The sequence below is a fragment of the Crocodylus siamensis genome, chromosome 4 (assembly GCF_052110815.1).
Source record: "Crocodylus siamensis isolate JL-2025a chromosome 4, ASM5211081v1, whole genome shotgun sequence".
Lineage (NCBI taxonomy): Eukaryota > Metazoa > Chordata > Crocodylia > Crocodylidae > Crocodylus > Crocodylus siamensis.
The window spans coordinates 136,661,455-136,686,699 of record NC_143398.1 but is presented as its reverse complement, the minus strand read 5'-3'; the positions used below and the strand labels follow the sequence as shown (position 1 = coordinate 136,686,699).

Below are 25,245 nucleotides of genomic sequence, written 5' to 3'. Positions count from 1 at the left end.
GGGGAAAAAAGATAACCAAGTTGATAACATTTTTTGAAAGATTTTCTATGGGGGTGGGGGGGTGTCAAGAAAAGAAAAACGTTTCTCATGGAAAATAAATATGTTTCAATGTCAAAATCCAATGATAAAACTTTTTTCAACATTTCATGCATTCCTAGAATGCATTTTGATGGGGAAAAAAATCACTTTTAAAATTCTAACCCATTCCAAGTTTAAGTTTTGAAATCACTTTGTACACAGGTCTTATGTGGTCCTTGTACTGCAAAACTTGGACATCACTGTTTCCAGGTGTATTGTACAAACATACCATATTGCAGAACTCTGCACGTTTAATGTCTCAAAATATGTACAAATACAGCTCCATTTATTTCACTGTGACCCACAAATACATAAGAACAATGAAGTGATCTTATTCAGATAAACTGAGTTCACTCGTGTTTCACAAGAATGCAATAAATCTACTGAGTCTTTGTTTCACTGGCTGCATCACTGAACATCTGAATAAACACATGCCATTCAAATGCCATACTCAGTCAATATATGTGCATTCAAGTGCTTACAGCTTTCTTAATACTAACTAAAACTTCTTCAAACATGTTAAAAGCAATTATAATCATTGAATATTAAGTCTAATTAAGCATAATGTTTTAAGTATCGAGTAACAAAATATTGTGTACAAACAAGCTTACCTAGGAATGTCGTTCTCAATGGTTATACATCCGTAAAGAAACACTATAACTCCAACTACTGAAGACGGAATAAGAAATTCTGTATATAAACCCAACCATGCAAAATAGAGTCCTATTTTTTCTCCAAAATACTTTCTGAAATAGAAGAAAGAAAAAGAGAAATAAATATACACCAAAGGTATCCTTTTCATTAATGATTAAGGATTCTCCTCAAAAGTTTTTGCAAACAACGTTCAATAATTGTAAACAAACAAAAAGGAGAGGAGAGAACCTGCTTAAGGGAACTTTGCTCCTGGTTTGAATGGAGCCAGGGTTTCATCTATGGCCCTAGCACCAAATACTGCTGAATGCCCAGTTCTGCAAAAACTTTCCCACACAAATATTTATTATTCAGCTAACTGCAGATGCACAACATAGTTAACTTATCTTACTGTGTGGCAAAATTACTCCATACCTAAGAGAGGGTGCAGGGTTAGCTCTCCCTAGCTAGCTGCCCACAACAAGTGCTGCTAAAGCACTAGATGGTAGACAAGCCAGTTAGTTTTGTTGTTTTTTTAAAATCCTTAGGTAGGTATTACTTTGAAGAGGACAGCAAATGCACAACCAGTACACTGGTATAAATTACACTAGCGTACAGTTACACTTCATTTCATGTGTGGGAGCTTTACCCCAGACTGAAGGGACTAACACCAGTGTAAGGGCCTTGTCAGACCTTATGCTGTAAGCTGAAAAAATGTTAATCATTTTAGCATTGTTCAGCTTAGTGGAGCAGTCACACAGTAAGGGGAAAAACCTGTTTTAACTGCACCTCACCTTCGCAACTGTGACTTTCCACTAGAGGCTTAGTGAGCAGGAGCAGGACTAGGGAAGGAGGGTCTCTCTCTACTCCCGCCCAGCAGTGAGTGCCACAGTCCTGGAGCTCAGTGGTGCCTCCACCGCCCCTCGGGCTGGCTCTGTTCCACACTTTACGTAGCCAGTCTGTCACGGGGAGGGGCAGGCTACCACCTCCCCAGCCCCACTCACACCAGCTCTGCGCTGGGAGCAGAGTGAGCCAGTTCCAGTGGGGGAGCACTGTCTCCCTTGCCCTCTCACACTGGCTCTACTCCAGGAGCAGAGAAAGCCAGTCCTAGTTGGGGAGTGGGGGAGCAACCATTTCCTGTCATCACTCACACTGGCTCTGCTCCTGGCTCTGGTCTGGGAGCAGAGTGAGCCTGTCCTGGCGGGTGGACAGAGCCAGGAGCAGTGTCAGTGTCAGCAGTGGTGGGAGGTGGTGCCCCCCTGCCAGGACTGAATCACTCTGCTCTAAGAGTAGAGCCATCCAAAGGGTGGAGGGAGCCATTGCTGCTGACAGACACTTTAGGATTTATCTGCTGGAGGTGCCAGGGGGTGAGGTGCTGCACCCAGCCCCGCTGTGCCATGCCTTTCCTGCTTGAGATGCTGGAGGAAATCATCTTGGGTAGAAAAGCAATGAAGAGTGGCCACAAGTTAATGGAACAGGAACAAAATTAGGCAGCATTTGAGATAAACCTGCCCTGGAGTGGAATAACCTCAAGACAAATAATGAGTGCTTTAAGCCACTTAAAAGATGTTAATGTGCAGCCAGTCTAGGAGTTAAAAGCTCCAGAAGCCACCTAAAGTTACCATGTAACAAGGCCCAAAGGCTTTGTGTTTTTTGTACCCTCTACTTATGCTACAGCTTAATTTACTCCATAGGAAATGTGTTGTTTGTCCACACCCTTTGTAATCCTGTTGACATAAAAGGCTGCCCTCAGTGTGAATAGACTGATGAGACTTTCTGAGGCTAAGTTAATAAAACACAAATTCATAGTGTAATGGTATAAAAAAGCAAATGTAATAAATACTAAGAGAGAATATAGGAATATTAGGTTTAATAAAAGGAAGGCAACAGCTATACCTAATATAACAGCCACACTTTTGACTTGATTCTGGTCTCACTCATATTGTGCAAAATTTAGCCTTGTTTAACCCCTTTGATTTATACACATTATTCCCAATTTGCAGTGGCTTAAATGAGGCCTTGGACTTCTGACCACAGTGAACAATAATAATTTAATGGGTGATCCCATTCTTCCTAATGGCAGAGCAGCTTTTGAGTTCAATGACAATAGTGGCAATCCTTTAGGAAGGATAACTGCAGTCATAAAAGGGTAGTTAGTATGTAGTCTACAAAGAAACATTAAGATACACACAACATATATAGCCTAGAAAAATATATCATAAGTAGATCTGATTACTGAAAATGTACTAAAATATACTTAAGTTAGAATATCAAAACATAAGGGAATATTTAAGGAAATTAAGAATAAAGGACAAATGTAATTACCTGAACTGAAAAATAAAGTAAATCTAAGATAGCCATAACTTAAAATAAATGTCTAAATGAGGTCACTTGCAGTGGGTTGGATCTGACATTCCAGTCTAGGTCAATATCTAGCCATTAGAATCAATTTACTAATAATACCTGGAAAAGCACTTTGACATCATTGATCCATCCTGAAAGCATATGACCACAGCAGTATATGAAACACCAAAGCTAGTCTCCATTCCCAGTGATAGAAAAGATCATAATACCTCAGCAAACACAGAACAGTCATTTATTCATGACAATCATGGTAGACGATTTTTTTTAAATGCATATATGGGTTGTTTTTATAGCATCCACCTGTCATACTGGCCATAGGGATTTACAGCTTGATCCTGCATACCTTTTGCAAAGAAGCTGAGAGATGTCTATATTATTACATCACTGATTCTCAACAATTTTAGACTCAGAGCATCCTTCGATAGACTTGGGGCACCCCTCCCCCAAAAAATGCTAGGTCTTAGTTTTTATGCTTTTTTGACTACACAAAAATAATAGATCAATTCTTCTGTTGTGCGGAACTCAGGAAGATCACAACAGGCCAGAATGGTTTCGACACTGTAGATTCCTGTGTGAAAAATCTGGGTTTAGTCTGTGAATTATGTTCGTATACCACACAATGCTGCAACCAGATACAACCAGGCACCCTGGTTGAGAATTGCTCGCTTATATCAATATTATACATATCTCTGTAGGTTTGATAATCACCAGATTGTTTGCTAAAGGGTGACTAAAGATTAAAGTCAATTTTAGGTGGGGGGGGCGTTGTTTGAAGAGACCAAACCCAGTTACCTCTCCTTAACTGACAAGGCAAGTATGAAGGCCTTTTGTTTTGTCTCTGTCTAAACAGAGCACAACCACTCCACTCAGGACAGGTCAATGACATGGGACAAGAAACTTAGAAGGGCAGCTCAGGTGCAGGGAAAAAGAATCTGACACCTGGAACAAGTCAGGCCTATCTTAGTCTTGAGGGAAATGCAAAACAACAGGTAAGACTAATAAGCCTGTTAACTTTTTTTAACCCTTCACTCTCTCATCACAACTCCAGGAAGGAGATCTATAGTAAGGGCCAAAGTTAACTGGACCTAACCAAGAAAATGTGGTTGGTAAATGAGGAGTCCCAGAATTTAGAGACCCTCTCTAAGAGGAAGGTGAACTAAAGGATTCCCTCTAAAAGAAGTGAAGCCACCTAACTGCCTATGTCGTGATTCAGTGAGGTATCTAAGGTACAGTTTAGGCAGAAACATGACATGCTTATTCAAATACAAGTAGTTTATCCATTCATATCCAATTTCTTTCACTTCTCTGGAAGAACTTGCATCAGTAGAGATTGAATACATGAGTAACTCTCTGCAGGATCTGCCCTTTAAACAGTTTATATCAGATTGGGATTCACATATTTTTTCTATGTGAAAACTAAAAGCATTCTCACTACAATTTATGATATGGACATGCAGACAGTTTATCACAGAGTAAGGGGGACAGAGCTTTATCATAAAACAGATGCTACATAATAACATCCCAACTGCACACTTTCACTCAGTAGTGGAACAAGTGATGAGTGACAAAAACACCAGTCCTGGGCACCTACTTAGAGGAGGTGCAAGCATGGCAGCTGCTGCTGCTGCTGACTCAACTGCCACAGCCAGCCCAGCCCCTGCTGCTGCCACTGCTGTCCAGGGCACAGCCCTTGGTTGTTGTGCCTCTGCTATTATGTCATGGTAAATTGAAGTTAAAACATAGCAGTTTAACCCTCTGTGAAAGATATTGCAGGTTAGCTTCCACTTACCACAGAATTAGAGTGTGCACACAGGCAGACACCGAAGAGCAGTAGATGCACATAGTAAAGCCTACCCCACTCCTATTTTTTGGATAAACACAGTATATTGTGAGCTATTTGTGGGAAGGGATCATCTTTTTGTACTGTGCTTGTACAGCACGTCACACAATGTATTCACTCCAATACAAACTACAATATTATCATAGAACCAAAGAAAATCAGGTTTGGAAGGGACCTCAGCTCCAAGTAGGACCATGCCCAACTAAATAATCCCAACCAAGGCTTTATCTTGCCAGGTCTTAAAAATTTCCAAGGATAGAGGTTCCACAATATTAAACTAACTGACTTGAGTGAGAAGCAGTATTGTATCACTGGAGAGACTATTCATTTCCAATATAGTATATGTAATCTGAAGCACGCATTGGTAGGATTTTTGGATTTTTATTTCAGAGTTCACTATATTTGCTGTACTTTGCATCTGCTCTTATTGAAATCACAGAAGAGGTATTTTGTTCAAAAGGAAAAAAAATACAGGGCCATTTGCAACTTTACCATGAGATTCCCCCATATGAGTCAGTCCATAGCTAATGATTCTTTCCTCACCTTAGTTTGTGGTTTTGTAAATGTTAATCCTTTCTCATTAACTCGTTATCCTCACTAGCTACTGTGTTACCAATCAATCATGATTCGCTCAGGGACCAGCTCAATACACAGTAGCTAGCAAGAATAACAAGTTAATGAGCAAGGACTAACACCTACAAAATCACAAACTAAGGAGAGGAAAGAATTAATACAGAGCCGGGAACTGCTTCTGCCCCAAGACAGAGACAGTCAGTTGCACAAGCACCCATGTCACGAGTTTTGCCTGTCAGCAGCTAGAGTTGCAGGGCCCCAGAACCCAGAAGCTCCTGCACTGATCTCCTTGACAGCTGGCAGACTTTGTGGTCTCAGCAGGGACTAGCAAGCCTGGAGCTTTCACCCTGCTGCACCTTAACACACACAGTGTCACCCATATCACGAGTTTTGCTTGTCTGCAGCTTGAGGTACAGTTTCCTCCAAACCCCTGCACCTATCTCCTTGAAACTTGTCAGGCTTTGTGGCCTCCACAGGGGCTAGCATGCTCGTAGTTTTCACCCTGTTCTGGCTTAACACATACATGTGACATGAGTTTTGCTTTCATGAATTTGGGGTACAGTTTCCCCCAAACCCCTCCACCTATCTCCTTGAAACTTGGCAGGCTTTGTGGCCTCATCAGGGACTAGCAGGCCTGCAGTTTTCACCCCCCTGTACCTTAACACACACACAGTGTCATCTATGTCATAAGTTTTGCTTGTCAGCAGGTTGAGGTGCAGTTTCCCAGAAACCTCTGCACTTATCACCATGAAGTTTGGCACGGGTCAAGCAGAGGCTACCACCCCTGCAAGTTTTATCTAAATCAGCCAAAAGACAACAAAGTTATAGATATTTCACTGATTCCCCATTATACCCTATGGCCGAATGTCTGAATCACTGGATGTTTTCTGAATCTGTTTGGAAGCTCCAAATCCATTCAAAAGCCAAAAGCTTCCAGTGATTCAATTTGGGTTTGTAGATTCAGCCTCCAAATCATCTGAATCATCTCTGAATCTGAATCGTGATCCGAAGCTTTGTACTGTCCTACCACCTACTCTTCACCTCTTCCTCACCCACATGCATGCATGATATGTGGAAGCGGCACCAGTTTCCGAGGGGACACTGTTCACCCCTAGAGTGCCCTAGGCAGGACAGGCCACAGACTGGCTTTATCCTATGATTCTGAAGTGCTTTCAAAGCTGCTGGTGCACATCCATTATGAGAAGACCAGAGCTGGCAGCCAATTAATTTGTAGGTGTTAGCTGGAACAAGGGCCATAAAGGGGCAGAGGATACGTCAGAGCCCAGGCAGGTTTTGAAGAGAGACCACCTAACTGAGCACACCAAGTCTATGGGTCTTCTGCTTGTGAGGCTTGCTATGGAATTATTAAACTTTCCAGTGATAAACGTGATCTGAAATTCATAAAGCAAGGAGCTGCTACTCACAACCGTGCCAAGACAAAGTGAGAAGAGCTCAACAATGTCCTGGCAGCCAAACAGAAGGCAGCTGCCAAGAAGCAGTGAGCTGCATAGTGTTCTACACCTTAAGTGTTTTAAAAAAAAAAGAAAAGATTCAAACTGCTGTGCTCTGTCAGAGTATGTTGTCCAATACGAGTCACTTCAGCTAAAGATCAATATGCCAGAAGATAAAATGGTGTAAGGAAGGACAATGGCTGTGCTTAGAAGCATGATGGGAGACTGCAAGCTGATTTAGCTCACAAATGGCCCTTAGGGTCACATACCTTCCTCCTAGGGCAGGCCAAGTTCCCTATAGTCCTACAAAATCAGAGAGAGCTAAGGGCACAGGCACTTAAACATTTGTCAGGAAGGACCTGATATGACACCTTTTAAAATTAAGGTTAAGACCCTCAGGGCATCTCTATCCCACACTCTACCCACCTGCTCCTGCTCACATGCTCCAAAACCAGGAATACACTGGCAAGGCAGCTCAGGTTACAGCCAGCAATCATCCTCAAGCACAAAGGAGGCCAGTATTTTGAGAGTGACCAAAATGAGATGCTCTGAAGTGGCCTTGCTGGAACATTTATGCCTAAGGTATTTTTTGCCTTCCTGACTTGGACAGAAGTGGCAAAAAAATATGGTGACAGTTCTTCCCTGTAGCAGCAAATTCCTCTGCCATGGCAATTCCCAGAATGCCTTGCAATCTATGACATACATTGCCCATGCCTGCTGCCGGCTTCTGCTCCGTGTACTGCCCCATGGGGAATGGTGAGAGAGGCCTGCCCTAGTTGCAGTGCATTCTAGGCCTTTGCATCAAGGCCTTGTATTTTGGAAGAAGTCTGCTAGGTTCTTTCAAATGTCTAGGCTCTTGTTTCTACATTCATTAACTAACAGATCCTTTTAGATTACAAAGGAAACTAGAATATTTAATTTGAAATACATGGATAGAAAACTGTGTGCTGGAAGGGGATGGTAAGAAGCGTGTTTGGAAAGGAAGGATGCTAATAATGACTACATGCAAACACTGAAAACCTGGATTGGTCTCCCACGTTATGTTGGTGTAAAAAATAAAAAGTGTTTGTCCCTTGACTTCAGTGGAGCTCGTCTTGATTTCTTCTGTTCAGAAGCAAGAGGAGAACAAGGATTTGAGTTTTGTTATGCCTCACTGTAGCAAGCTTCCTGTTCCAGGGCTGGCCATAATGCCCCCTTGTGTCCATACAATCCTTGCCCTGCTCCAGCTGTAGGGTGCCTCTCCCCTGTTATGACTAGATGTATTTGTTTGACTGAAAGGGAAGCTGCCTAAGGGCCGCAGAGCAAGCTGCTGCTGTTCTAGCCACCAGCAGGTCCACCCTGAATCCTGCTGATATCAGTTTTGCCCCTCTCAGGCTAAGTGGATCCTCCAGACCCATCCTTGCTGCCACAGGCCACCTGCCACCTTAAGGGCTGTTACATGGCTCCAATCACCCCTTATACCGCACCCATGCTTCACAGAGCTACTGTGCAGTCCCTCCTTTGTTAGGGCCTCAGCCTTCTCAGCCTCCACCCCTTTTCTCTGGCTGCAAGCCTCCAGCCCTGGCCAGGTCCAGCTATCTCAGCCTCAACTCTTATCAGTCATTAGTATCTCTGGGCCTCTGGCACCTGTGTCCCTTGCACTGGGCCCTTGCCCTTGATCTCACCCTTCTCTGGGCACTGTGACCCTGGCCCTGATTCCTCCCTACTTGGACTGGGTCCCTGGCAGAGAGTGCTCTGCCCCTCCTAGGCTCCTGGGCCCCTGGTCCTGATTCTCACCTCTCTAGGCTGTGAGCCCCTGGCCCTAGTCCTGCCCTTTTCAGGCTGTGCCCCCTGGCCCAGTCTGGCTTTCATCCTTGGTAGGCTTCAGCTGTTTTCTGCACACTGAACCTGCCCTGTGCACTGAACCTGCAGTAGGGCTCAAGACACTCCTGTGCCTCCAGGCACTATTGGGACCGCTACCTTCCCCCAACAGTCCCAAAACCAAAACCAAACCACCATTTAAAACTAAAACCAAAACATATAGGCACTTTGGCTATAACTAAACCTCTAGCTTCCGGTATATACCAGAACTTTTACCCAGCATTGGGCCTTAGTCTGCTGCTAGCTCTCAGCCCTTCACTTGCCGTCTCCAGGCAGGCATGGCGTGCTCACAGTCCATCTCTCAGCAACAGGCATCTCACTGCAGAGCTCTTCCCTCTTCAGCCCCCAGGAAAAGACTGACTGACTTGTCTGTGGCCCTGGCTTATATTTCTCCCAGGTCCTGCTCCTTTCTGGTTAGGTGACTGCAAAGGCTTGACAACAGGTGCCCTCTAATTAGCCTTACTAACTGGTCTCCATGGGCATTTGTACACATGCATTTGCTTTTGAAAGCACACAACACTGCAGCGTTTGCATTTGTACCACTGAGAAAATGGCAGTAGCATGCTTTTGAAATAAAACACATCAAAGGTGTTTTAGTTCAAAAGCGTACCACCATTTTCTGCATGCCAATGCGCATTTTACAAATGCATGAGACATGGCACGAGGCACATCAGCTCACGTGCTCCACAGACTCAGTTGAGTCTGCTCCATCACGCTGGATTTCCAGCACACTGGAGCAGACAAACATGTGTGTATAAATGCCCTCTATTACACTCCCTCTGACTTTAAATCATTTCCACCTCACACACGCATACCCAAAAAAACCACAAGGCCAAAATACCTCCATTTGCTATAAAGGGACATAATTGGGTGGGCCATGTGGAAATGGGCTGCAAGCAGCAGCTTTTGATTCACAAAGAGAACAGACAGGAAAGCACACATTTGCATGCACAAAGGTATATTCCCTAGACAAAGAATTGTCTCGTTTATATATATGTGCTTGCAGGAAAAATACCTATTTCCCTTAGCAGTCACTGACTTGGTGAAGGAACACTTACTTCTCTTGAAGAAAAATCATAAAAACACCTCTTTCTCTGTGCTGGGCCAAGCTGAGGTGAGACTTTGTCCTGCATTTCAAAAGATTTTTACACTGTTGGCAAGACAAGCACCTACCAAGCCCAGCCTTCTCCTCAGGGAAACTCATGAAAGGACTGGGCCATAAGTATTACCCCCTGAGAGGCACGTGACTTTTACAGCTTCCCCGGAAGTTGAGTAGAAGTTGCTGATGCTCAGCCCTTCTCAGGCTCAAGCTCAGAATTAAACCAATTAAGAAAATAAATTGCAGAAAATGTATCTCCTTCCACTGCTAAATTACAACTAGAAAAGAAAATACTTTCAGCTGCATTCAAAATATTTTTTTTAGTTCCTTCTGGTTTGCCCATATAATATTTGAACAAGAAGTCCATGGTGCACTTCAGGCTGTCTTGTTGCCAAACCAACATCAAAAAGAATAACTGGTAATTAAACTATATGGATGTATGTTGGTCACAGTACTTTGCTGCCAAGTTGTGCAACTTATAAATAGATTAGAAATAGAGAGAGAGAGAAAAATTGCTCGGTACTGTGCAAAAACAAGCGTGGGCTACCTGGAATGTGAATCAAGTATTGTGATGTGTGACACATGCAGGAAAGAATTTTATAGAGCTGCAAGAACAAAGTAAAGGAGACAAAGGAAAGACACTGCTACCGCTGAGTCACCTCACTGGAAAGATTATTAATTTTTTTTTCCATCTCCATGTTGCCACCCTGTCCATGTGTTGTTTCACAGCTGCCATAATTCCACCCCCCTGACTCATAGTTGCAAGGCTAACTTACCTGGTCATACAGCTACCTACTGTATAAAAATCACCCCTGTGCCAGCAGCCATACATGTCTCAGCACTGGTTAAGCCCTCAATATCAACCTATTATAGGCTGGCATAGTGCAGAGAATAGAAAGGATAAACAATTCATTCAGAGATGAACTGTTTGCAGTTATGCCAGGGTAGATCCAGAGTAAGGGCAAAGTTTTCAGATTTATAGTAGTATATACTTGAGAGCAGAATTTGGCTCTTGGAATCATTTTCGAAAGTGAAGGCAGTATGGTGTTTTGCTAGAATGTAACAGAGACTTTTTATTACTATATTGGTAATGAAATACAATTCTCTGCCATGCTGAAATGTCCATCTCAGTGGCTCTCAACCTTGCTAGACTCAAGGCTCCCCTGAAAAATAGCTAGTTCTCAGCATTCATGTGTTACTTGGCTATGGAAAAAAAACAACAAACCCAGCAATTCTTCTGTAACAAAGAACCCAGCAAGACCACAACAGGTCAAACTGTTTTGTCCCTATGGTTTGCTATTTGAAACCTCTGGATTGACCCTGAGAATCATGTGTGGGTGTTTGCACATGTAAAGGCATGTACTGCTCAGAACCCTGCAACATCCTTAAAAGGATCTTGTGGCCCCCCAGAGTGCTGCAGCACCCTGGCTGAGACCTCTGGCCTATCCCAACATGCTTCCCAAACAGAAGAGAACTATTCCTCACAGTGCTCCTGAAACATAGGATATGTGTTTCCTCATTTAACAAAGGGGGAAAGGAATTTGCAGGAGATGATACAGCAAGTTGCCTCAAACAGAACCTGCCTCTTCTGGTTACAGAATGTAAAAGACAACACTCTGCTCAGGTTACCCACCCACCCCCTTCTGAGCCCTGAGTCAAGACAGCAGGGGTGAATTTTACCAGCCTGTCCAGAGAAAGCTAATGCTCTGGACTCTCAGCTACATGCTAATGTATTTGAGTATGAGGCAGGAAAGGACACGCAAGTTAAGAAGGTAAGTAATGAACCTAGAATCCAAACTGTTTCCTAAGCCTGAGATGAGGCTTGCCAACTCAGAGCACAAGAGCAGTGGAGACTGTGCAAATCTTTTCTAAGTAGCGCTTGATTTTTGGATTTGGATACAAACAAACCAAACATCATGAAGCCATTTATTCCATCTGGTTTGTAGCCCAGACTGTCTCTGATTCTCTTTAAATTTAACCTCCGGCCATTAGTTTTGAGGAACCTTTCAGTAAATTGGGAGTTCTCCCCTACAAGAAACCAGTGCCATAGCAACAAAGTTTGGTGCCTGGGGCAAAGCCCGCAGTGACAGCCTGCCCTTGCCCCATTACAGACCCAGGGGGCACCCTGCCCCCGCATGCTTACCCTGCATGGGAGTGCATGCAGTGGTGGAAGTCAACCTCCCCCCGTCCCTTAACCCCCGTCCTCCCAAACAAGCTGCCTGTGACTCTGTCCTGTGCCCCACCCTGGCAGGGCAGCAACCGTTAGCACCCCTTCACTTCGGCACCCGAAGTGATCACCCCGCTTAGCCGCCCCCCCCCTCCGCCTTACTACAGCACTGCATACAACCTAACCAAAACTCTAAAAGCCAACCTTAATTTTTATCTCAAAGCCTAATGTTCACAGAATGCTACTTACCCACCTTTGAAACCACCTGAGCGGGAGGCCCTACCATGAAGTAAGCTCATAACCTAAGTGAGCAGGCTTTCTGCCCAACACAGAAAGCACAGGGTGCATTCACTGAGTAAGCTGTTCAGGCGGCTTGCAGTTTTTTGAGCCAGAACATTCACCAAAAGACCTTCTGGGCAACCATGGATCTGAGCCATCTTGCTTGTCAAAAGTAGTGGTCAGAAGGCACATATGGAGAAAAGCCACTTAATAAAACTCCCTTTGTCAAGGATCTTGTTTGCCAGTGGGTGCTTTTTTTGCATTCTCACACTGAAGTTGGCACCTATGGAAAAGACCCACTGAGCCCAGGAATGTCATATAAGAAGAAGGCAGTTCAACTTTGGCTGCAATATTTCTCATCACCCCAGCAAGATGGAAGTTCTGTATTAGCAGTTTAGAAGATAAGTTAATATGGCCACATTTCCTTTTCCTCCACAATCAGTGATCTACCATCACCTTCACAAAGAGCCTTGCTTCTCCTTCCCTTCTTCTTAGTATTTTATGAAGATGAGCCCTCTTCCCTGGATAAGTAGGCATTGCCAACTAGTGTTTTTCAACTTCCTTTTGATACTTCAGATTAGTTACTTTTCCTGTTACACTTTCCCTTCTGTCACTTATCCCTGCTTTAAATACTCAGTGTATGCCATACAAGCAAAAAGTTATGCCGTTTCACTACAGTACCTGTTTCCTAATCCTGCTGACACCTTGCATGTAATTTACACTGTCCTTTACATCAGTTAGGTCTTCAAAGGCAAATATGAACCTTAAGTGCTGATTTCTTTAAATCAGCAGTTCCCAATCTGTGGTACAAGTACCAGCAGCGGTACTCAGACAACCTATCAGTGGTATGCATTAACAGATTTATTATAATTACTTTATATGACAAAAATTTGCTAGTGGTACTTAAGGTTGAACTGAAAAATTTGCTGGTGTTTCTTAAGGTTGTATCATTTTAAATTGGTGGTGCACAATCTGTCAGAGTTTGGGAACTACTGCTTTAAATAACTTTAAGTAAAACTTCATTTCCATCTGGCGTTTTGGCCAGTATTTCATGGGAGATCATTGCACTGGCATTTGTTTTCCTCTGCAGGTTATAAATCTTGCTGCACGTGCTAAATTACCTTGATGTATATGTTTACTTGAGGTGACATTGTAATAAGCAGTGCTTATTGTCAAACAAGACACCACCTAGTGGCTAAAACAGACACGTAGCTCCCCTTTGAACAAATCAAAAAGTTTTAGGAAACATTTACATCTAATGTTATAGGGCTTAAGTTTTACCTAGAGCTTTCAGATGGCACAATCTTACCTTAAATCTTGCAACCTGTGGTGCAAAAATCACCACACTTTCTCTCTCATTTCATTTGAAAAAGGAAAGATCTGAGCTCTTGCAGTTTTAGACCAAAGCTTGAAAATTTAACCTTCATTTTGAGGGCTCAGAATCCAGATAACAAAGGGAAAAAGAAACATGCATTTTTATTATTGTTTTAAACTCTTATATTTTTAAAGGCACACAATTCTTAAACATCCGAGTTTAACAGTACTGCTTATGGGAGCTACCACAATACCAGTGATCTCTTCTCCTGAGCAGTTCTCTGATGAAAATAATGTATGGCAACAAAATGCAGTTGCTCTGTATTGCAATGAATATACCAGCTTCCTAAGCAACATTTGGGGGGTTCAAATCTAGACCCTCCCTTACAAAGGAGCACAGAGTGCCTTGCAGGGTAATAAGAGACAGCGGTGGATCCAGGAGGGTGGGGGAGGAAGCTGAACTGGTGCAAGTGCACTCCCCTTAGATTCCTGTTCCACCCGAACTTTAAAACCAACTGCCTGGGATGGGCAGTGGCATTTCTATTCAGGCAGTGCTAAAGGAGACAATTGACTTCATGGGTCATGATCATCTCTCTGAGTCCTGCTAATCTCTCTCCACTCCACAGGTGTTAATGACCCTTTCTCCTTTTTAATGGTCTTAATGTTCCACTGTTCAAACTATTCTTTCTTTTGCAGTTTACCTATCAGTTAGACACTCCTCTTACATGTCTCTCTTGTATTTAACAGCCTTGTGGACTTTTTTTACTTCTACCTAAAAACCTAAACTCAGGTACGGTAGTATTAAACTCAGCTGCAGAAATGACTGGCAGTGAATTATTGGAGTGTTGTCAAGATGCTCAAGAAGGCTAGATTTTGTTTTATGAATTTGAATTTGACATGTATTTAACTGTAACCACTGCAGGACTAATGATGCAATAATTTTTTTAATTATTTGTTGCTAGTTTTTCATGTTTCTTAAAACTTAATATATACCATGTTTACTCAAATGTAAGATGACCCTGATTATAAGCCGACTTTCCCAATAATTTGATTCTATATATGGAAAAGTTATAAAATTGATACAATTTTCCAGGTATATAACCTAATTTTTAGAGGTTTGTTTTGAATTTGTCCACCTCCCACTGCTACATCAAGGAAAAAAAATCTGGGGGGTGAAGTAGCCCCACCACCTCTGTCCTCCCAACTTTTTTTCCCCTGCAGTCCCTTCCCCTTCTCTTTATTATCAGACCCTGCTTTTCATGAGCACATGGAAGTGAGGAACAGATTAAAAATACCTGACCTTAAAATAAACATAGCTATATGGCAATTTGCATATAGTACCAATAGATTTCCCATGTCTCTCAGCCTATCATCGTAAGATCTGTTTTCCTGACCTCTGATCATGCGCGTGGCTCTCCTCTGGACTCTCTCAAGCTTCTCCACATCCTTTTTGAATTGTGGAGCCCAAAACTGGATGCAGTACTCCAGCTGCGGCCTCACCAAGGCCGAGTACAAGGGAAGAATGATGTCCCGGGATTTACTCGAGAAGCATCTATGGATGCAAGCCAGCGTTTTGGTCGCTTTATTAGCCGCAGCATCACATTGCAGGCTCATGTTCATCTTGTGGTCAATGATGACCCCCAAGTCTCTTTCTTCTGTAGTGCTATCCAACGTAGCACTGCCGAGCCTATAAGGATGCTGCAGGTTTTTCCTCCCAAGGTGGAGAACCTTGCATTTTTCGGTGTTAAACACCATCAGGTTCTCATCTGCCCATTTGCTAAGCTTGTCCAGGTCAGCCTGGATCACCCGCCTATCTTCTGGCGTGGATGCTTTGCCCCAAAGTTTGGTGTCATCGGCGAACTTGGCCAGTCCACTCCTGACTCCAATGTCCACATCATTAATGAAGATGTTGAACAGTATATGGGTCCAAGGACGGAGCCTTGAGGGACCCCACTGGTCACAGGGCACCACGATGAGTGACTGCCATCAATTACAACCCTCTGTGTCCGACCACGGAGCCAGTTTCCCAGCCAGCGGATCGTGGTGGAGCCAAGTCCGCAACTGGCAAGTTTGGCCAAGAGGTGATCATGGGATACCAGATCAAAAGCTTTTTTGAAGTCAAGATATATGACATCAATCTCTTCTCCCTTGTCCAGGTGATAGGTCACCTGGTCATAGAAGGAAATGAGATTGGTCAAACAAGACCTACCCACAACAAACCCGTGCTGGCTATCCCTTAGGATGTTAGCCTGGGCCAGTCCCTCAAGGATCGCCTCCTTAATAAACTTTTCTAAGATCTTCCCCAGGATAGAAGTCAGGCTAATGGGCCTGTAGTTAGCCGGATCCACTCTCCTCCCTTTCTTGAAGATCGGCACTACATTGGCCTTCTTCCAGTCTTCGGGTACTACACCAGAGCGCCAGGAGTTTTCAAAGATCCGTGCCAGGGGCTGGGCTATGACGCTCGCCAGCTCCTTGAGTACCCTGGGGTGCAGATTGTCAGGGCCGGCTGACTTGAAGGTATCCAGCTTCTCAAGATGTTCCTTCACGAGGTCAGCATTTATGGAGGGTAGGGGATCCCCATCACCCAGATCTCCCTGTCCCATAGCAGGCATGGGCATCCCATGGGACTGATGAAAGACTGACGCAAAGTACCTATTTAATAGGTTGACTTTTTCCTGGGCGTCAGTTGTCAGTTGCCCCATCTGGTTTAGCAGGGGTCCAATGTTGCCCTTGCTTTTCCTCCGGCTCCCCACATATCTGAAAAAGGACTTTTTGTTGTCCTTGATGCTTGAAGGTACTTGGAGTTCAGTTGCAGCCTTGGCTTTCCTGGTTTGCTCCCTGCTGGACCAGACCAGCGCAGAATAATCCTCCTTGGAGGTGAATCCCGTCCTCCATCCTTTGTAGACTTTCCTTTTTAGCCACAGGAGGTCCCCTAGGTCCCTGGAGAGCCAGGAGGGCTGCTGTGCCTTCTTGCTGCCTTTCCTCCATGTTGGAATAGATTTAGCTTGTGCATTGAGGATCGCTTCCTTGAGAAGCAACCACTCTTCCTGAACTCCCATCTCCCTGGGGTCATGGTCCCTGAGGGCCTGACCGACAAGCCTCTTGAGCTTGTCAAAGTCGTCTTTTCTGAAGTCAAGGACTTCTGTGTTGCTGACTGACTTGCCAGCTTTACGGCGGATGGTGAAGGTGATCAGCTCGTGGTCGCTGTCACCCAGCTTCCCATCAATCACTAAGTTGCCGATTAGGTCGTCCCCCGTAGCCAGTACCAGGTCGAGCAGCGCTTTGCCTCTCGTTGGCCCATAGACTTCTTGAGTCAGGTAGAGGTCATCCACGCATGAGAGAAAGCTTTGCAACCACTCGGATTTTGCTGAGTGATCTTCCCACGAGATGTCCAGGTAATTGAAGTCACCCATGACAACCAAGGTCCTGGAGCAAGCGGCCTCAGTCAGTTCCCAGGCAAACTCCTGGTCAAGCTCAGGATTTAGTTCATTTAAAATTGATACATCTTATTTTTTAAACTGCTTCTAATTTTAACATAGGTACTGCAAACACACACTTTTAAGTAGCTCTCTGGCATCTATGTATACACAAAAAAAATGCATGATATTATTCCAAAGCCAAAATAATCCTCATTTACCATATATTTCATTCTGCTGGACCCCACCAGAGTCAACAGTATTTCAAGCCATGCTACCCCACAGCTCAGCATTGCTCAATATGTGTGTGTATTCCAGATACCTCCCACGAAGGATCTATATGATATTTACCCTCCCACTCATGACTAACTGAGTGCTCCTTTCATGAATCCTGGGATGCTCCAAAAATTTATATGTAGATGAGGCACAGGGCAACCTGATCCAGCTTCACCTCATGGAAGGCTAGGTCACACTAATCATATGCCTACCTAATCATGGGTAGGTCTTGTCTTACTAATCTCATCTCCTTCTACAACCAGATCTCTCACCATCTGGACCTGGGAGACAAAGTAGATGTTATATACCTAGACTTTCAAAAGGCTTTTGATTTAGTAACCCACAATATCCTTGTGGGAAAACTGGAAGATTATGAGTTCAGCTGCTCAATGGTTCAGTGGGTGGGAAACTGGCTACAGGGTAGGACCCAGAGAGTTCTCATGAACAGATTTGTGTCATCCTGGTGTGAAGTGGCCAGTGGTGTCCCTCAGGGGTCCGTGCTTGGACTGGTGCTTTTCAACATCTTTATCAATTATTTGAATGGGGGAGTGAAAAGCTCACTGGCCAAGTTTGCAGACAACACCAAGTTAGGGGGCAGTGTGGTCACATCAGAAGATAGGCTGCAGATACAGGCAGACCTGGACAGGCTCGAGAGTTGGACAGACGGGAACCAGATGAAGTTTAACACTTCCAAGTGTAAGGTGCTCCATCTGGGAGCAAACAACACCTCAACACAGATACAGGCTCAGTGGTGGCAGCTTGACTTGCAACACAGCTGAAAGGGACCTAGCGGTAATGACTGACCATTGCATGAATATGAGCCATCATTGCGAGGTAGTGGTCAGCAGGGCAAATAACATACTGGCATGCATCAACAGATGCATCTCGTGTAAAACTATGGAAGTGATACTTCCGCTGTACTCAGCACTGGTGAGACCACAGTTGAAGTACTGCATCCAGTTCTGGACACTGCACTTCAATAAGGAAAAGCTTGAGAGGTTCCAAAGAAGAGCCACCCGTATGATCAGGACTTGCAAGGCAAGCCATACAAGGAAAGGCTGAGGGACCTGGGCCTCTTTAGCCTAAAGTAGAGAAGATTGAGAGGGGACTTGATAATGGCTTACCACTATATCAGAGGAGTGCATCAGGAGCTCAGTGAACAACTGTTTACTAGGGCACCCCCAGGGAAGACCAGGACCCATGGATACAAATTCCTGCAAGGCCACTCTAGACTTAATACCAGGAAAAACTTCTTCACAGTCAGGGTGTCCAGACTGGAATAAACCCCCTCCAAAAGTGGTGCAGTCACCTACCCTGGAGGTTTTTAAGAAGAGACTGGACAGTCACCTCGCTGGGTCACCTAACCCCAGTTGTCTTCCTGCCTAGAGCAGGGGGGCTGGACCCAATTATCTGCAAGGTCCCTTCCAGCCCCTAACAATCTATGAATCTATGCAACAGGCTGAAAGGGGCTGATAGAGGGATTCTGAATGAACTGTTTGGGGCCATATTTGAGGATGTCTGGCAGACATTTAAGGCCGATGAAAAAAAAATGAATCATTGGAAATGGGAAAAAAAGGCACAGCTCAACTGGGGGAGTGATGAGGGAGTCAGAATGTATTCAGTGCAGTGGCTCACCATGACTTGAAAAAGATTTGGTGCTAAGGGGGACTGCATTCAATGGGCACTAACATATACCTTATTTAGATAGGTTATGTTAACATATTTTATGATAGGTTGCCATCAGCATATTTGCCCGACATAGCCATGTACTTTATAGTGAGGCTCAGTGTTGACTACACTTAGCCTTGATAGCTGGTTTCTATTACTGAGTACATGTTGCTTTTAGCAGCATTTCAAGGGTAGACATTGTATTTCCTGAAGTTTCCTAATATGTAAATGTAAGATGAGGGGCTTTTTTCCTGATGCTGGTTGTGGGGGAAATATTACCTTGTATTTGAGTAAATGTGCAAATATCTAGCAAACTAGAGCACATTCTAATAGTCATATTTGTTTTTTTGCTTTGATCTTAAATAGAATAATGTAGTACTACCTTCCAGCATATCAGTAAGGTTTTTTATTTTTCTTTAACTAGAGGAATATATATATGTTGTGTTATGAAATATGTAGATGCCTAATTTCTTAGCTGCCTGACCCCTAGAGGGCAATCCAAGACCCCAGAGTTAGGCATCAGGATCCCTATAAACTGCATGAGTTTTGATTTAGGCATCTCAAAATAGGATCTAAAAAGAACTATATACTGAGTAAAGAGCTACTTAGAAGTAGTTGCTAGGAAACAATGAACACAGGGATATGTCTGAAAACCCCATCTCCTGAAAATCTTGGGCACCTGCCTCAAAAGACTAGAAGGGACCACCCAGGCAATCAAGTTCATTACCCTAAAGCTGGAAACATCTGTCTAATAAACACTTTCCCAAAAGTGTCCACCAAAACGTTCATTCTAGTTCCCTTAAAAATCACAGCCAGAAAGCACCCCAAACCCATCCACACAACTACAGTGGAGAAAGCAAGAGAGACAAAGGTACCATCAGTACCTTAGACTGCTCCACTGACAGGGAATTTGTGAAGCAAAAAGTGCCCATGGAAGGAATCTCTGAGGTAAACCTGCTTAGGGACCAATACCCCATGGAAGAAGGTATAAAGGTAGAAGATAAAGAAAGGAAGAAGATAAAAAGAAATCCCAATGGTCCCTGCCAATCTGAGCAAAGAGGAGATTTCTGTCGAACCCCAAACCTGTCAGCAGGAAGGCGCATTTTTCCACTTGGCATGGAGCTCAGAACCTTCATCTGACAGAAAATACCTACAACCACTTTTGGAAGGGATGGCACAGAGCTCACTCTTATTTCAAAATCTTGACCATGAACTGCCACCTCCTTCCTTTTAAAAGAAAGATGTTGCAAATGCACTTCGTAGACAACTCAGTTCTGTCAGTATTTCAGACTTGTTTGGAGAATGCTTGCCACATTGGGCACCTCAGAGGACTTTGGCAAAGGGATGCCTAATTTGTGGATCCAAAGAGTGCTCAGGTGTGAGAAAGTTTCTAAGCTCCTTCAACTGAGAGAGTTTTGGGCAAGGACTCTAAGCACTAGGGGGACTTTAAAGCCAAGCAAGGAGGCACCTGGTGACTTTAAGCATTTCCAGGAACAGGCAGCAGCTAAACAAGGATTTTCTGGATCACAAAGCACCTCAGTTCTACCCAAGTCTCATTTTATGCATGTAAGTCCTATATTGGATCTAACCCTCTAGTCACTTTTGAAAATCCCACCCAAGCTGTACAAAGCCTCAGTGGTAACATGGATTTCAAAACACTGACAGCACCCATCAGCCTTGAAATAATTTTTGTCAGCAAGAAGGGATCTGGTTTTCCTCACTCCTGTAAGAGAGGCTTAGAGCCTTAAAATTCTCTCCACCATGTAGGGCAAACACAGATAAATTACAGAGAGTTTCTCTGAAGACAAAGAGACAGTCACTTCCTACAGGAAAGGTGGAGATTTTGAAATACAGGATTGTAAATAATGTTTTGGTGATTTATCTCATTCCAGACCAAAGTGCCTCAATACAGCTGGATCCTTGAGGCAAAATGCTGCATTGGCTTATGCATCATGTGTAAAACCATCTGGATTGCAAGGGAATGCAGGACTTGACATTTGTATACACCCTGTGGCCAGAAGCACCAGAGGAGAATGAGATCCCTACAGCCTCCATTGGTGAAAAGGGAAAAGTGCTTACACTGAAAGCATCATTTGCCTAACAGTCCTAGTGACTCTTGGTAGGTCTCAATAACTACAGATAAACTTGGACTGTAAGGCAGTGGGCTGCCAGAGATGCAAAGGACTCCTTTTGAGGCAGCATGACTCTGTCAAAGGATCCTAACTTATCTTGCTTCCTCTTCCCCCTCTCAGTGAGGGCTTTTCTGTGAGAGGCTGCAGACCAAGGACTTCACAGTGGGAAACAATGCAGAGGAGCACAGCAGGGCTGTGTGTGCTTCAGTGTGGTCCAGCCCACCCGGTACCTTATTAATACTGAAGCTCTAAACTAGGAGTTGGGGGGAGGATGGAGAGGGAGAGTTTCCTGCTGGGATCGGACAACTGGCTTCCTTGGAACAGGGGAGAGACCTGCATAAAGACCCTTGGACAGCTGCTATTCTCTGATTCAAACCACAACTGGTGTGGGTGAAGTGTTGTGCTCAAAGGACTGTTGCCTGTGGGACATTCTCACTGGCAGTCTGGAAGGGAGTTGGATGGAGTCCAGCCAAAGCTCCTGGAAGGGGGTGTGGGCATTTCACATTTATTTCCATATATGATCTACTGCTGTGCTTTCCCAAGTTTATGACTGCATTCCCCTTTTTCCTTTCCAAATAAAGATCTCCTTATTTTTATACAGTCTCAGTGTTCTTCTGAAGGCAAAAGGCCTGTCTGTTATAGGCACCTTAGGAGGGTGCATACAGTTTTCCAAAATTCCTGATCACAGAGCTCAGTCAGCATAACTTTTTGCCAGTTGGGACCCTAGACATATAAAAATAAGCCTTTTCTACTGCCATTAGCTACATGGCAGCAGGGTCCAATTTAGGGCCTTGTCTGAGATTCTTTGGGTGACTGCTCTCTCAGAAAGAAGTCTGAGGTCGTTCATTAGTTTGGGGAAAAAAGATATTTCTGTTTAAGAGACATCCATTGTGTAATTTGTGTATGACAATTGGTACAAAGGGAAGTTTATGGACCCAAAAAATACCTTCTAGTAACAGATGAGCAGCTGAGACCTTGTGGGAAACCCTGGCCAGGGTGTTTACATGGATGCAAAGTGTTCAGGCCATGGTTAGAAAGAAGGATGAAGTCTATGCAGCTTTAGGTGAGACACCAATCACAGAGAAACCTCACATTAAGAAGGTAGCATTTTCCAACTACCTCAAGTAAGTTGATATCTGTAGAGACTAGCCCTCATCACCTTGTTTCAAAGGGTGACATGATAAAAATGAAGTCAGCCTGCTTAGCAACACAGGTGAAGCCCATGGCTAGCATGCTGGGTCTATTCAGTCCTAATCAGTCAACTGCACCATGAGGCAATAAGGTATCTGGATGATGGTGGTGGGGACAGACAACCAGGGCAGTAGCCCAGGGTATCACAGTTGTTGGGAAGTGCAAAAGCAGCTGGTGCCACAGCAGCAAATGATCACACTGATGAAATCACAAGGTAGAAGCTGGAGCTTTCCAAGGTGCCATGCAGCTGCTCCAGGTGCAGAATTGTGCTGTTATACCTCTGCCATAAGGTGTTGCTATAACACAGGATGTATGGAACCAAGGAATCTTAGAGACTAGCCTTAGGTATGGTTGGCTCTTTGAGAACCCCAAGTTAATGTAAATGAAATCAGTTGTTCCTAAAAGTATGTTTGGGACCATGGAAGGCATCTCATACCTTTATTTCAAGCTCCATGATGGAGGGACGGAAAGCTTTCCATCTATGTACAAAGACTGAAGAAAATCAAGTCAGGTATGAAAGGAATATACAAAACTTGTCCAAGTTCAAAGGAAAATGCTACATTATCACCTGATCCTAACTAAACTTTGGTTAAGGGAGCAGCAATTGAACCCCCTGAGTTATACACAGCTGAGGAAAGAAACGAGGTTAGAGGAAGAAAGGTAAATCGTCTGTGAAGCGAAGTCACATGTGCACAGTGTCCATTATGACAGTTTTTGCAGTGGAACCCTAGTACTCAGTCCGACCTCCCAGGGGTCACTACTGCTTGAATGCCTATAGTCTCACCTGCCACACCTTCATGGAATAAGCTATTGTAGGTGCTCAGTCTGGATTGCAGGACAGTCCCTCTGGTTGTTTCCCCTTCTCCCATCATAGGGTCCCAGTCCCTCCTTCTATCATCTTTTCCCTGGGCTATGAGCCCACTCTCCAAAAAGGGTCATTTCTTGGGACCTCTGAGTAGCTTCACAAATTGTCCTTTTCTCTGGGGCCCTAGCCCACTCACCAAATAGTCTACCCCGACTACCAGGGGTACCAACACAAGACAACTTTTTTTTTTGTCAATCTGCAAGCTTTTTACTAATGACTAAATTTCTTTATTGACATATGTTTTTACTGACTTGTTTTACATATGGTAAATATAACTTCTTCTGCCCTGCTGGTTCAAATTTAGGGTTAAACACCAACTGAGAGACTGCTTTCTTTAGGGTAACCCACCCTCACTAAGACACCAGGTGGCACTACTCTGCTCTGTTTATCCTTCAATCAAGCTGTGGTTGCTTAGTGTTTCTACACATGGCTCAATTTTTAATAGACTTTATAGACAGACTTTTTAGGTTTATTTTTTATAGTCTGTCTGTAAATTGACATGCAGTTAGCAGCTGTCTTCATCACTGGTAGGCCTTTTGGTCCTGCAAAGCTTCTACACATGGCCTCCCTGCTTCTCTTACAGCTGCCCCATGCCTTTCAGCTTTTAGTAGTTCGAGCTCTTCCTCAAGAGCTTAGCAGTCTAAGCTCTTTCCTCTAGAGTGAAGAAGTCTGCTCCAAACTCTCAACTCTCAAACCAATCTACAGTCTCAGACAAGGTGGTACACAATCCCAGGACTCTTGCCCATAGCAGTCCTTCTCAGGACTCTTCCCACACACCATGGCCCTTTTCATCCCCTGCTCAGGCCGCCAGGTTCTTTGCTCCCTTTCATGCTCCTCCCTGTCTCAGGCTCCTATGACTAGGTTTCCCCAAAGCCAATTGATTAGTTCTTATGGCTCAAGTGTTTATATAGCCAAGAGAGGGGATGGGGCCTAGTCTGTGCCTAGGGTGCAAGCATTCTCTCTCTCCCCTTCTACATAATGGGGCCAAAGGCCTCCCATTATACTATCTGGACCTCTAGACATTGAAAGTGAACACAGAAAAGGATTTAACACAGTGGATCCAAAGCCTAACCAGTTATATTGCTCAGAACATGATCCTCTTCATAGATACATAGATGCTAGGGTCAGAAAGGACCTCAACAGGTCATTGAGTCTGACCCCCCTGCCTAGGCAGAAAGAGTGCTGGGGTCAGATGACCCCATCCAGATGCCTATCCAGCCTTCTCTTAAAACCACCCAAGGTAGGGGAGAGCACCACCTCCCTTGTAAGCCCATTCAAAATTTTGGCAGCCCTTATTTGGAAGACGGCAGGCATGAGGAATCACAGGCTGTGGTAGTAAGGAAGATGTGCAAAATCTTTGCCCTATAAGAGTTATAGAGGGAAAGATGACTTTTCTGCTGTGTGTGTGGCCAAAATGGACACATTGCTGACAACTGCCAGAATAAATTACATTTGAGATGGAAACAATTTTCCATTTAATAATAAAATGTAATAAAAAGAACTTAAAATTGTGAGGGAGGAAATATATAAACTAGATAGTTCAACTGCTAGAATTCTGAAGCTGTGATTTAGATCCCCATCTAAAAAATCATTTTTACTCATTGACTGTTCCCCAAACAGTGGAAGAAGCAACATAATGGTAAGGTACCTTTTGATAAAACAGATATTTCCTCTAAAATAGACAGGGCGTAAAACAGAATTAAAATTTTGGAAGTGATTGGGACATCCCACTAAAGAAATAAAGAATGTTTGTGTTCTCTTTCTGTAAAGAAGGATATTGGCAAAACCAAATATAAAAACGAAATGAACCTCCACTACCTTATATAAGGAGTAGAGGTGCACCAATACATCAGTCCAATATCAGATCGGTACTGATATGAAGAAAATTGTCAATATTGAATATCAGCCCTATTGGGCTGATAGTTTGCTCAATAAATGCCCATGCTGCACACAGCCATGGTGCAGCATTGAGCAGAGCCGGCAGCATGGAGAGCTGCCTCCATCTGGTAAATTGATCTGCCCCCCAACGCTCCTTCCCTCCC

At 43.9% G+C, this 25,245-nt stretch overlaps 1 protein-coding gene across 1 annotated transcript in view; it reads right to left on the bottom strand.

The window, feature by feature from the left end:
• ANO2 (anoctamin 2) overlaps window positions 1–25,245 on the bottom strand; it is a 302,574-nt gene that overhangs the window by 181,553 nt on the left and 95,776 nt on the right. The window contains exon 12 of the mRNA XM_090043877.1: window positions 690–824. Within this exon, the coding sequence (XP_089900003.1) occupies window positions 690–824 (135 nt within the window). The remainder of the gene's footprint in view (window positions 1–689; window positions 825–25,245) is intronic.